The sequence below is a fragment of the Diabrotica virgifera genome, chromosome 5 (assembly GCF_917563875.1).
Source record: "Diabrotica virgifera virgifera chromosome 5, PGI_DIABVI_V3a".
NCBI classification, from domain to species: domain Eukaryota; kingdom Metazoa; phylum Arthropoda; class Insecta; order Coleoptera; family Chrysomelidae; genus Diabrotica; species Diabrotica virgifera.
Window position 1 is genome coordinate 206,271,893 of NC_065447.1, and position 14,014 is coordinate 206,285,906.

General features: G+C 33.8%; 1 protein-coding gene across 1 annotated transcript in view; it reads right to left on the reverse strand.

Moving 5' to 3' along the window:
* The window catches only part of LOC126884564 (WD repeat and HMG-box DNA-binding protein 1), a 108,039-nt gene that overhangs the window by 54,250 nt on the left and 39,775 nt on the right, over positions 1-14,014 (reverse strand). The window contains exon 6 of the mRNA XM_050650531.1: positions 6,737-7,019. Coding sequence (XP_050506488.1) covers positions 6,737-7,019 — 283 coding nt within the window. The remainder of the gene's footprint in view (positions 1-6,736; positions 7,020-14,014) is intronic.

A 14,014-nucleotide genomic window follows, 5' to 3' on the forward strand; every position in this document is an offset into this window, starting at 1 on the left:
GAAATTATTGTAACACCCTTAGCTGGCATTATACCCTTTATCACCTCCTTCAAGTTAGAAGTAGGTAGTCAAAAAGAGACATGAACTTTAATAAAACGTGGTTGCTCGTATCTCAAATTTTGCTCTCATCTCAAAGCAAAACATTGCTCGCTCGGCGGCTCGTATCTCAAAACACTCGTATATTAGGGCGCTCGTATATCGAGGTACCACTGTATAAATATAAAATTTAACTATAAACAACTGTCACGTCAGTCGCAAAAGTGAGGTTGCACCAGTTACGTTGACACATGAGCATGAAAATTGTGTTACCGTTTTTGGCAGGAGTTTCGCTTCTGTGTGGTTATTTATTCTGTGGTTATACTTGTTTAGGCACGAGGGTGAATTTTTATTTTCCTGGGCGCATGCGCACACCGACAGTATGGTATTAGTCGCTCAAACGTTATACGGGATCTTATTGGGTGTTAAAATCATCTGTCAATAATTGTTGGAGATTATGAATAAACAAATGTTGTGTATATTAGTTTTTATTGTTGTGATGGCAGAGAAAAAAGCAAGTTTATAATTGTAGTGACTTTTGAAATAGTTTTTAAAAGCGACAGGTACGTAATAGTTGTAAATGTTTCGGTATCCTAATAAAAAATTACATAGGTACCTACCTACTTGGAAAATTTAAAATGAATCTACGAAAATAGTACGTAATGCTTTGATTTACATAATTTGACTACCATCAAAATTTCTGTCAATATTCACCTAATATATTGTTTTCTTACTCTATGTTTTGTTGTATTTTAATATTTCAATATTCTACAAAAATCAAAATAATTTGGTTAAATTCAGAACTGTCAAAAGTTTAAACCGTATAGTTCGTCGATCTTCCCACATGATGCAGGTGTCTCCGTGGGTAGACGTGTAAGATGAATGAATTCCAATACTAACTGCGCAAACATAAGCGGGTTGGAATCCCAATAGAAACTTTTATTTTTTTATTTTTTTTTTATACATTTTATGATTGTAAGTATATTTATTATATAATTTGTTTTATATTGTTCAGACAATTATTGTTCAGAAATCATTTGTGGCATTTTTCAATTAGTCCAAGTAGTGAAGCTTAAAATACGACAAAACCTCGCAATTTTTACAAAATGGATCGATTTGCTTGAAAATTTGAGGATAAGTAGTGGATAGTCCAAGGATCAAAATCTATATGATTCCGAAAGGCGCTTTTACCATGGGGGTGGAAATTTTTTATTATATTTTGGCTGCAAAAGTTAATAAAAAAGTTCATTCTAAGCAAAAAATGTTCTATACATTTTTTTGATAAAATTAATAGTTTCCGATTTATTCGCTATCGCAAGTGTTAGTTTTATATCGAAAAAATCAATGTTTTTAATCAGTTTTCTGCTAATAACTCAAAAGGTTTTCGTTTTATCAAACGAACTTTGCTTAACAAAAATGTACCTTTTGAAAAAGTAAACAAAACCTTTTTTTTTAATTTTCTTTAATACCAATAGTAATCGAGCTATACTTTATTATATATTGCTCTTCTTCGTAAAATGCTAAATATTGTAGTTTCAAAGTCAAAAGACGGGAAAACTATGCATTTTTTGAGGATAACTTGTTTAAAATAATTTAAAGTATTTAAAAATATATATCTCTAGAAATAAGCAAATAGTCTCTAGCTCAAACATTATGTCAATTATAATAAAAAGAATGTCAGTCCCTATTTGTTTCAGCGAAAAAGTGATCGGAAACTTCACCCTGCTCACCACCCTAATTAAAATTAGTCAGTGACCTTCTTTGGTCTTCTTTATTTATGTATTATTAATAGGTTCTAGAAGTTTGACCGGCATAGAATGATTTGTTTTTAAAAATATGGAGTTAAAACAAATAACGAATTTTTGTAGTTTGGTAAAAAATTTCTTTTTCTTCAGAATAGTAATATTACCATCACATATACGAAAAAATATTTAAATATAAAATTGTAGCTTATTTAATTCCCAAGAACTTGGCTTGCCAACATTTTTTCTATAGCAAAAATTGAGTGAGCTGTTGACAATTAAAACTTGTAATAACAGGCAAAAACCACCTTTACCAACCCTTTCAAAGTCACCTCTTTTTGCGACTGTGGATTTTAAAAGAATTTAATATTAAGAGCCTTATAAACCTTGTAAAAGCCTACAAAATTGTTTTTTACAAAACTTTCTAGGATAAAAAATAAGAAAGTTACGGTTAAAAAATCAATATATTTAAAAAAAAAAGGAGAAATTCATTTGGAATATAATAATGTAAGTTAGAGGTGCTTTTAGTCATTGTCCTTATTCATTCTTCTTTATTTATGTATTATTAAGATATTCCAGAAGTTTTACTGGCTTAGAATGGTTAGTTTTTAAACAAAAGGAGTTAAAAGCGAATAACGAATTTTTGTAGTTTGGCAAAAAATGCCATTTTCTTCAGAATAGAAACATCATCAGAGATACGAAAAAATGTTTAAAAATTAAATTGTAGGTTATTCAATTTCCCAGCACTCGGTTTGAAAAAAAATTTTCTACAGCAAAAATTGAGTGCATTGTAAATGAGTATAATACCCAAAAACATTGATTTTTTCGATATAAAACTAACACTTTCAATAGGGAATAAATCGAAAACTATTAATTTTATCAAAAAAATGTATAGAACATTTTTTGCTTAAAATGAACGTTTTTATCAACTTTTGCGGTCAAAATATAATCAAAATTTCCACCCCCGAGATGGGGTGGCAACCACCCCCATGGTAAAAGCGCCTTTCGGCATAATATAGATTTTGATCCTTGGACTATCCACTACCTATCCTCAAATTTTCAAGCAAATCGATCCATTCTGTAAAAATTGCGAGGTGAAAAGCTTGGGTTCCTGGACTAAATGTGTTTTTGTGTGTTATTCTTTTATATTTTTAATTTTTGGTACTGTTTTAATAAAAATTTTTGAAAAGTAGTATCTAAGTATTAAAATTAGTTTAATATTCAAATAAAATATAAATAAACTGTTCAAAGTATATTAATTTCGTTGAAATCATATAATAGAAGTATAACTTCTTTCTTCTTCTAAAAGTGCCTATCTTCTGGAGATGTTGGCGACCACATTGACCCATCTTATTCTATTTACGGCAGCTCGAAATAGATCAGTTGACGTTAGACCAGTCCACTTCCTAAGATTGGCCAGCCAGGATATACGTCTACGTCCAGGGCCTCTCCTGCCCTCAATCTTGCCTTGTAGAATCAACTGCAGCAGTCGGTATTTTTCATTACGCATAATGTGGCCGAAGTAAGCCAATTTTCTGTTCTTTACGGTGTTAATTATTTCTTTGTCTTTTCCTAGCCTCTGGAGAATAGTTATATTAGTTGTGTGGTGTATATATGAGACCCTCAACATTCGTCGGTAGCACCACATTTCAAACGCCTCTAACCGTTTTATGGTATCTTCTGTCAGGCTCCAGCTTTCAACTCCGTATAGGAGGACACTAAAGACGTAACATCTAAGAATTCTTATGCGTATATTGATACTTAAAGACAAGTTGCAGAGAATTTTCTTAAGACTGTTAAAAGAGCTTCTGGCTTTTTCAATACGAGTTTTTATTTCGTAGCTATTATCCCAAGTATCCTTAATGTTGCAGCCCAGGTAGCATATTTTCTGTACTCTCTCTAGAGGTGTATTGTTTACTGTAATTTGGGCGTTTATGTTGGTGTTTTTACTAATGATCATTATTTTTGTCTTCTTACAGTTTAGTTTTAGGCCGTATTTGTTACATGCTTCTACAACATTATCCATGATCCTTTGGAGCCCCTGCGCACTATCCGCCAGCAATACTGTATCGTCTGCATATCTAATATTATTTATAAGTTGTCCATTTACTGCAATACCATCTTCTGATTCGTCCAAGGCCTCTCTAAAGATGTTTTCAGAGTATATGTTAAATAATGTTGGTGACACTATGCAACCCTGTCTGACTCCTTTTTCAACCGTGAAGATTTCGGACAGTTCATTTTCGAATCGAACTGTTGCTTTTTGTTGGAGATATAAGTTTGAAACGAGTCTTATATCCTTACCATCGAGTCCTGATGTTTTTAGGATATCGATTAGTTTTCCATGTGAGACTTTATCAAATGCCTTCTCGAAATCTATGAAACATGCATACACATCGCAATTGACATCCCTGGCTCTCTGTATTAGAACTTGCAAGCTGAAAAGTGCTTCCCTCGTTCCGAGTCCTGATCTGAATCCAAATTGAACTTCACTCAGCTGTTCTTCTAATTTGGTGTATATGCGCGAGTGAATGATAGTAAGGAGTACTTTAAGTACATGGCTCATCAAACTAATTAATATATGTTCTTCACATTTTCTAGCGTTGGCTTTTTTGGGAAGTGGAATGAATATTGATAGTAGCCAGTCTTTTGGTAAGTAACCAGTCTCGTATATGTTGTTGAATAACTTCGTAAGAGCTGTAATTTGTTGTGCCTCTAATAGCTTTAAAATTTCACCATGCACCTCATCAGGTCCTGGTGATTTCCCATCTTTAATCCGCTTAATGGCCATAGTTACTTCTTCGTTTGTTATTTCTGGGCCATAGGGATTGTCTATTTCATACGGACTTCGTGCAGCATCTTCGAATAATTCTTGCATATATTTTTTCCATCTTCTTAATTTATCTTCAATTGTAGTCAAAATTTGACCTTCGACGTCTACGACTATGCCTATATTGCGTTGTTTTCTGATGTTCTGTACTTCTTTAATCTTTTTGTGCATATGGAAATCGACATGTTTGCGTTGTAGTGTTTCAATTTCTGTACATTTCTCCATCAGCCATGCTTCTTTTGCCCCTTTTATTTCTCTTAGTATACTCTTATGCAACTTTTTGTATTCATTGTCATTTCTACCTTTTAATTTCCTTCGCTCTTCCATCATCTGCAATATTTTATCTGTCATCCATTCTTGCTTCTTTTCTCTTTTTGATTTAAGATATTCATGCGAAAGTGTGTTGATAGATGTCTTCATTTCGTTCCATTGTTCTTCTACGCCACTAGGAGGGTCTTCAACTATTTTCGCAAAATTCTTATTAATCTCTGTTTTTACTTTTTCCTGGATGCTATTTTCTTTCAGTAGTTTTATATCTATCTTGGGTCTTACTTTCTTTTGAATTATTTTGAGTCGTATGTTGATATTTGCAACTAACAGACTATGATCTGAGAAGACATCGGCGCCTGGATATGTTTTTGTTGAGGTGACCGAATTTCTAAACCTTTTGCTTATGTTAATAAAATCAATTTGGTTTCTTATGATTTTCCCTGGGGTATCACCGGGTGCTTTCCATGTATAAAGCCTTCTTGGATGTTATTTAAAGAATGTGTTCATTACAACCATATCCGTCTCTTGGCAGAATTGTATCAGTCTTTCTCCTCTTTCGTTTCTTGTGCCAAGACCATATGACCCCACAACATTCTCGACTGTACCTTGTCCTATTTTGGCGTTGAAATCGCCCATGATGATAGTTATCTCATGTTTTTTTGTCAGCTTTAGAGAGTTTTCTAGAGTCTGGTAGAAATTTTCTATTTCTTCTTCGGTTGATTCGGATGTCGGTGCGTAGACCTGAATGATATTTATATTAGAGGGACTTGAATTAATCTTCAATAGTATAACTCTATCTGATATGGGCGTAAATCCTATTACTGCTTTGGCTATTTCCCTTTTTACTATCATCGCTACGCCATTTCTGTTTCTTGTTGTGTCATCTCCCGAATAATAGATATGGTGTTCACCTATAATTTGTATGCCAGAATTTGGCCATCGAACTTCACTGCATCCTAAAATATCTATGTTTAGGCGAGTCATTTCTTGAATAATATTTGCTGCCTTGCCTGCTTGATACATGCTTCGAATGTTCCACGTACCGATCTTTTTCACTTTTGGGACATTATTGGCTGACCGGGGGATTCTTAGCACCCTCTCCCCATTTAAGGGTTGCCCGGGACTGAGGGCCGTTTGTTTTGGGTTTTCAGCCATTGTGGTGTCCTGGGGATATCCTTATGGATCTTTAATGTGGTAGTCATCCCGTGGCTTTCCACATCTCAATGCCGTTGGCTAATTTAGCTCATCCGTCTTCGGAGTCAATTTCCCAGCTCCAGGGCAATGAAGTGCCCTACCAAATGTCGGTTCTTCCACCCGTAGCTGTTGACCAACAAATGGGAGATTACTTATACCGGTAATCGTTCGGTTAGTAGAGGGTGTAGTAGCAGGAAATATAGTGACCCGTCTGCCTTCGGAAACCTAATGGCCATTCGGGGTCGGAAGAAACAAGAGTTAGCCAAGAGAGGCTGATAGGAAAGATTGAAAGACATTTCACTCAAGACAAGTTGAAAGAGAGTAAAATGTGAAGGCCCTTATGATCCGCCAGGTGCGTTTCATAAGCGTATGAGTATTAATACATTTTGTGTTCCCGCTCATACTTCGGGGTGTTGACTACAGACTGTATGGCTCGTCCAGCATGCCATAGCATGGAGGATGGGGTACACGACATTTTTACAATGTAGATACTCCAACTCCATGGCCTGACCCTACGTGCGTACGTGCGTACAAAGTACACACACATTCTTTTTTTCTACGGGTACAGATTCTTGGTAAATCGACGTTTTCCGTTTCCACTTTTATCTTCCCACTTTTTTGTAATTTCCTCTTTTTCGCCTGGACCTGCCTTAAACACACTTACCTAGAATTAGCAACTACGAGAGCACTCCTGCTAACGGATCCGAAAGTGTATTCTTGATAGTTTTGCATCATCATACTATTATGAAAACTAGAATCATGAAAATCTACTTCAATCGATTTTATAGCTGATTCATCCGAGTTGTTTCCATAACACTTAATTATACCAACATCATTCCAGCACATATATCTAGGATCTAAATGCTCTGATGTAGAAGAAGGCATAAATGGAGGTTGGAGAGCAATTTCTGGAGTGCGAGGTCTCGGACTTGCAGCACGAGAAGAACCTACAAAATGATGAATATTTACAAAAGTGTCAGATGTCTATCCAATAGGGAACTTGCACATTTTTTTTATTACATAATAATCTTCAGTTTTGTTTAAAAATTAAATTTCCAAAATGTCACGCTTCAAACTCATAATAACTTAGAAGTACAAGTTTAAACGACCTGTGGCGTCACATAGTTATACTTTATTTAAGTTTATGTTTATGGTTATATTTATATTCAAGGAAATGGTTATATTTGTGTTCAAGGAAACTAAATTGCCGATAAGTTTGCAAAATCTGCCTCAGACTTAGACAGAGATTTTATTAATCCGTGTATTCCATATACTGATTTGAATGCCACACTTAAAATTAAGCTAAAAAATAAATGGCAAGAACTGTATGACAGCAAACAAACAGGATTAAATTATAAATCATGTCAAGTTCAAATCCCAAGGCTAAGATGGTTCCACAACCAAAACAACAGGAATTTTATTATTAGGTACTATTAACAGAATAAGAACAAATCATGCAATGTCGCCAAGCTATAAATGTAAAATTGGTTTAGTTGATAATTCCTCATGCTTATGTGGTGACCTGGGAGACTTGACACACATTATACTTGATTGTCCATTAAATAGTGAAAGCACAGATAAATTTTATAGTGAAGTAATTAATAACAAATTAATAACAAAATTTAAACTGTATAATTTTCAATAAGAATATTAATATACTGTATTGTTTATATAATCACACCAAGAGGTGCAAAATGAAATTGTAAATTGATAATAATGTCTTCGTTAGCAATTCTGCAAATACATAATTCCATTTTATAACACAAAACAAAAAATTGCACACATTAACTTTTACCAAATTAATAATTTATCCACTATATAATCGTGAAGGATGAAAAAAAAATTAATTAGAAAAATATGTATGTGTGTTTATATATGTGTATGTATGTAATATGCGTACTTATTTGTGTGCATATATATCTAGGCAGTGCTGTTTTTGTAACAATAGAGGTTCCGGTACGCAATGTTCCGGGGGATCTGGGGAGTGTTCATAAGAGTAGTCCGCCCCGGCGAAAACTTTTTAAATTTAGCTCAGTAAGGGCGTTTTAAAGCTATTTGGGAGCAAGGAAAAAATTCAGGAATTTGTCTATAATTTTGTTGTTTTTTTATTTTTGTCCCAGAGGTACCGGTACGGCGTACCGGCGCGTACCGTCACAAAAACAGCACTGTATCTAGGTATAATATATTTTTATTATGTTAGTTAAATATATGTAAATATTTTATAGTTACATCATATACCTATTCTAGTTATGTAATATTATACTTAAATGTAAAAATTGTCTGGCTAATTGGTCTTTACCAAAGCCATCAAATTAAGAGGATCGGTACGTATTTTCGGCTGCAATGCTATTCAAATGGGGATTCATTTTTTTTCGAATCCTGAGAAAACTAATAAGTATTTTTGAAAAATTTAAACGCAGAATGAAAGATTACGTTATTAGCGAGGGCCGAAAGTCCCAGAGAACTTCTATAATGTTTATTTTAATAAGTTACAGGGGTGAAAAACTAAGAGAAAATTTAGTGTGATTTTTAATTTCAAATATATCATTCAAAATAAAATTTTTATTTATTCTAAGGGACTTTCGGCCCTCGGTTATAATTTAGTCTTTCATTCTGCGTTTAAATTTTTCAAAAATATTTATTGGTTTTTTCAGGATTCGAAAAAAATGAACACAATGCCCTGGTAATATTTTCCAAATCTATCTTTGTCTTACAACGCACTCAGCCGAATATAATATTGTCAGCATATTATATTGTCAGTCAACATTTTCAATAATCAGTGACAATTTTAAATAGTTGACATTGCATCGGGAATATGTAGAGTTATTGATTAAATATTATTGATATATAGTGTATTTGATAAATAATTGATTTAAGACGTGAACTTAATAAAAAGTTATTTATTGTGTATTATTTGTGGAAGATCCAAGCAGAGAATACATCAGGATAATATATTCTGTGATCCAAGTATTTTGTTGTTAAAGATGTTCAAAATTGTAAGCGTTCCATAACAATATATTATTAAAAAATCACTTTCAACACTTTTCCTCTTTTCTCGATTGAGTATTAGTCTTTGTTGTACAAATAAATTATTACAATCACTGAATACATAGTTAGTGAAAAAATTATCTGAATATATTAACTGAATTAATAATTTGCAATTATAAAAATAACAGTTATCCACGAACATTCAAAACCCATCTCTTTAAATTAATGACATTTTCAAGTAGAATGACATTCTAGTAATGTTTACATATCCATACCAGTGTGAATTTTACTACACGTAATTTGCCGTATATAGACAGAAAAAGTAGGGATACACGTAAAATATTTGCGAATTATGTACCCATAGCCTTAAATAAAAAAAAATATTTATATTCTTCTTCTTCTTTAGTTTATTGGCCTCCACCTACTTGGGTATTTGGCCAGCTCATTGTCGCGGAATAAGGGGAAAATATTTACACTGATGAGCGCGCTAATAACCGGCAAAATAACGTAAAAGGTGGAAAACATAATACATTGCGAAACAAAAAGAGATGAAACTAGTGCAGGTGGAAATTATCGTTATAAACGTATAAATTAACATTACATTAAGTGTCTCACCTTTAGACGTATCAGAGGATTATGACAACTGTCACTGTGATAGTAGAATTTTATAATACTCCTGTCACAGACGTCTAAAGGTGGGAAACTATGTAATATAATGTTAATTATTTATACGTTTATAACGATAATTTCCACCTCCACTAGTTTCATCTCTTTTTGTTTCGCAATGTATTATATTTTCCATCTTTTGCGTTATTGTATCACTGTATATGTTAATGACATTTATAGTATGTGATTGTAATAATATATACTAAACTTTGTTTTTAAACCAAGAGGAGTAAACTAAAAAGACACATTCACACCCAAAAAATACATCTTCTTTTTTGGTTGATCATATCGGCGTTCGACGGTAATCCATAAATATTATATTGTACTAATACGTCGCTAAAGAGTTCTAAAAACAACTGTATTTTATATAAAAGCTGACTACAAATCTACAAATTAAAGGAATAACGCACAAAATACAAAAAATCGCTGATATAACTTAATTAACCTATGAAATGCCAACAGTGTCAAAATTTTATAAATGTCATTAATGTCAAAATTTGATAACAGTGGAGTAAACTTGCCTGAGGTTGGACTAATTACAAACAAGCTGTACGGCGCGGGAAATTTGAATTACTCCTTTTAGTTTAAAAATAGACTATAGTTTGTTGAGATTGGAGTTTGATACCTACAGTATTTGAAGAGATAGTATGTATTTATATTTTTTTAATCTTCTATGTATTTAAAATAGTTCAAACGATCAAAAACACTTGTGAGGTCACATAACTGTATTTTCTAGTGACGTTTATGTCATAATTTAAAATTATATACAATGTTGTTTAGTTTGTTGGTGCAGGATGTAAACATACAGTATGTCCCTGTAAGTTGTATCCATATGGAAAACTTTTTTCCACCTACCTCTACTGAAAGTATACTTTTCCGGACCTGATTGTAGGGAGCAAAGTTGTACTTTTCCTCCCTAGGGAGGAAAAGTAAAAGTGACGTCATGGTATTTCATTCATGAAATATAACTTATTGGCGCCCTGTACAATATCTATTTTCTATTACGTAAGTATCTATACATTTTAACGTTTATTTAAAAACACTCTGTATTTTGCAGAATGGTAAAAAAGAGTAAATTGTTATTCTGATTTAACAGTGTTTACATTAATAATTTGACTTATATCTGACAGTTGACAGTTATATTGTACCGTACCTACTTGTTAGTTTTAGTTCTAGTAAATTTTGTTGGTTAGTTACATAAATAAATTAAGTAAAAACGAAAAAATGACTTGTTATTTGAGGAAGGTGGAAAAACCATATGTATAACATGGGAGTAAAGTGCCTTTTCCTCCCTTGAATGATTACTGCCCTCCGCTACGCGTCGGGCAGTAAACTTCATTCTCGGGAGGAAAAGTAGCACTTTCCTCCCTTGTTATACAAATAGCTATTATTATTAATTTTACGAAAAAAAGTTATTCTTCATGAAAAGCTCTGCATGGTCCAAAACCTAAGATTTAACCATCAAATGGTTATGTCAAAAGGTATGTCAAAAAGTTTGAATTTCACTCAGGAGTAAAGTAGCTTTATTTTTCACAATATTGAAAATTGCTATTAAGAAAGTTGTTTGGAATTAAAAAATATACTCTATAGTCGGAGAGATAGAAGAGGATTTTCTGCGTGATAAGTAATATGGAAAAACTATACGGGGATATGTTGAATTAGTTGTGTACATGACTTTCACCAACGGCCGGAAACCAGAGTTGGGGCCGAGGGTAGTTATAAGGGGTCAAAGTCGCGGATTTTATTATTTTTTTTATGACCCTTATGATCGAGACAGTGCACCAAAATTTGGGAATAAGTAGGTCATGACGTAACTAAGTAAAACCTCTAGGGGCGGAACGCTGCGTGGCCGACAAAGTGGTGGGGGTAGGGGTGAATATAAAAAATATAAAGGGTTTTTTGCGACGTTCGTGATTGACATAGTGGACCAAAATTTGGGAATAAGCAGATCATGACATTACTAAGTAAAATCCCTAGAGCCGGAAACCAGAGTTGGGGATGAGGGTAGTTATAAGGGGTCAAAATCGCCGTTTTTATTATTTTTTTTTGTGACGCTCATGATCGAGAGAGTGCACCAAAATTTGGGAATAAGTAGGTCATGACGTAACTAAATAAAATCTCCAGGGGTGGCACGCTGCGTGGCCGACAAAGGGGTGGGGCAGGGGTGAATATAAAAAATATAAGGGGTTTTTTTACGACGTTCGTGATTGAGGGAGTACACCAAAATTTGGGAATAAGTATACCATGACATAAATAAGTAAACTGCTCAGAGCCGGAAACCAGAGTTGGGCATGAGGGTAGTTATAAGGGGTCAAAATCGCCGTTTTTATTATTTTTTTTGTGACGCTCATGATCGAGATAGTGCACCAAAATTTGGGAATAAGTAGGTCATGAGGCAACTAAGTACAATCTCCAAGGGTGGAACGCTGCGTGGCCGATAAAGGGGTGGGGGTAGGTGTAAATATAAAAAATATAAGGGGTTTTTGCGACGTGCTAGATTGAGATAGTGCACCAAAATTTGGGAATAAGTAGACCATGACTTACCTAAGTAAAAGCCCCAGAGCTGGAAACCAGAGTTGGAGATGAGGTTAGTTTTAAGGGGTCCAAGTCGCAGTGTGTATTATTTTTTTGTGACTCGGCACAACATTTGTCCCCCACGCAGAGTTCCGCCCCTGGAGATATTACTTAGTAATGTCATGATCTACTTATTCCCAAATTTTGGTGCACTATCTCGATCACGAACGGCAAAAAAAACCCATATATTTTTATACTCACCCCTGCCTACCACCCCTTTGTACCCCAAACAGCGTTCCGCCCCTGAAGATTTTACTTAGTTACGTCATAACCTACTTACTCCCAAATTTTGGTGCACTATCTCCATCATGAGCGCCACAAAAAAAATAATAAAAACCGCGACTTTTACCCCTTATAACTACCCTCGTCCGCCACTCTGGTTTCCGCCTCTGGGAATATTACTTAGTTATGTCATGGTCGCAACGTCGCAAAAAAGCCCTTACATTTTTTTATATTCACCCCTGCCCCACCCCTTTGTCGGCCACGCAGCGTTCCACTCCTGGAGATTTTACTTAGTTACGTCATGACCTACTTATTCCCAAATTTTGGCGCGCTATCTTGATCATGAGCGTCACAAAAAAAAATAATAAAAAACGGAATTTTGACCCCTTATAACCTTCCTTCCCGACTCTGTGTTCCGTCTCTGGGGATTTTAATTATTTAGGTCATGGTCTACTTATACCCAAATTTTGGTGCACTATCTCAATCACGAATGTCGCAAAAAACCCCTTATATTTTTTATATTCACCCCTACTCCCACCCCTTTGTCGGCCACGCAGCGTTGAGCCCCTAGAGATTTTACTTAGGTACGTCATGACCTACTTATTCCCAAATTTTGGTGCACTATCTCGATCATGAGCGTCATAAAAAAAAATAATAAAATCCGCGACTTTGACCCCTTATAACTACCCTCGGCCCCAACTCTGGTTTCCGGCCGTTGGTGAAAGTCATGTACACAACTAATTCAACATATCCCCGTATAGTTTTTCCATATTACTTACCACGCACAAAATCCGCTCCCAGCTCTTAGACTACTAGTATGCAATTACATCCTTCTAATTGAAAATTTTTTTTTTGAAAAATTATGGATAACTAACGTTATTTTCAGTTATTTCAATTCAGATAACTCTTTTATTATTAATTTTACGAAAAAAACTGATTCTTGATAAAAAGTTCTGCATGGTCTAAAACCTAGAATACAACCATCTTATGTCAAATTTTATCAATTTTATACGAGGTACGTCAAAAAATATGAATTTCGCTCAAGAGTAAAGTACGTTTATTTTCACAATATCGAAAATTGTTATTATGAAAAGTTATTTAGTATTAAAAACTATGTTTCAATATATAATTACATCCTTCTAATTGAAATACTCTGAACTATAAAGGTGCTTTACTTTTGATCTAAATTTATCTTTTTTGACATACCTCTTACAAAATTGATAAAATTTGATATAAGATGGTTGTATTTTGGGTTTTAGACCTTTCAGAACTTTTTATTAAGAATCCATTTTTTCGTAAAATTAATAATAAAAGAGTTATCAGAATTCAAATAACTGAAAATAATGTTAGTTATCCATGTTTCAAAAAAAAAAATTTTTTTAATTAGAAGGATGTAATTGCATATTAGAATATAGTTTTTAATTCCAAACAACTTTTTATAATAGCAATTTTCAATATTGTGAAAAATAAAGCTACTTTACTCTTGAGTGAA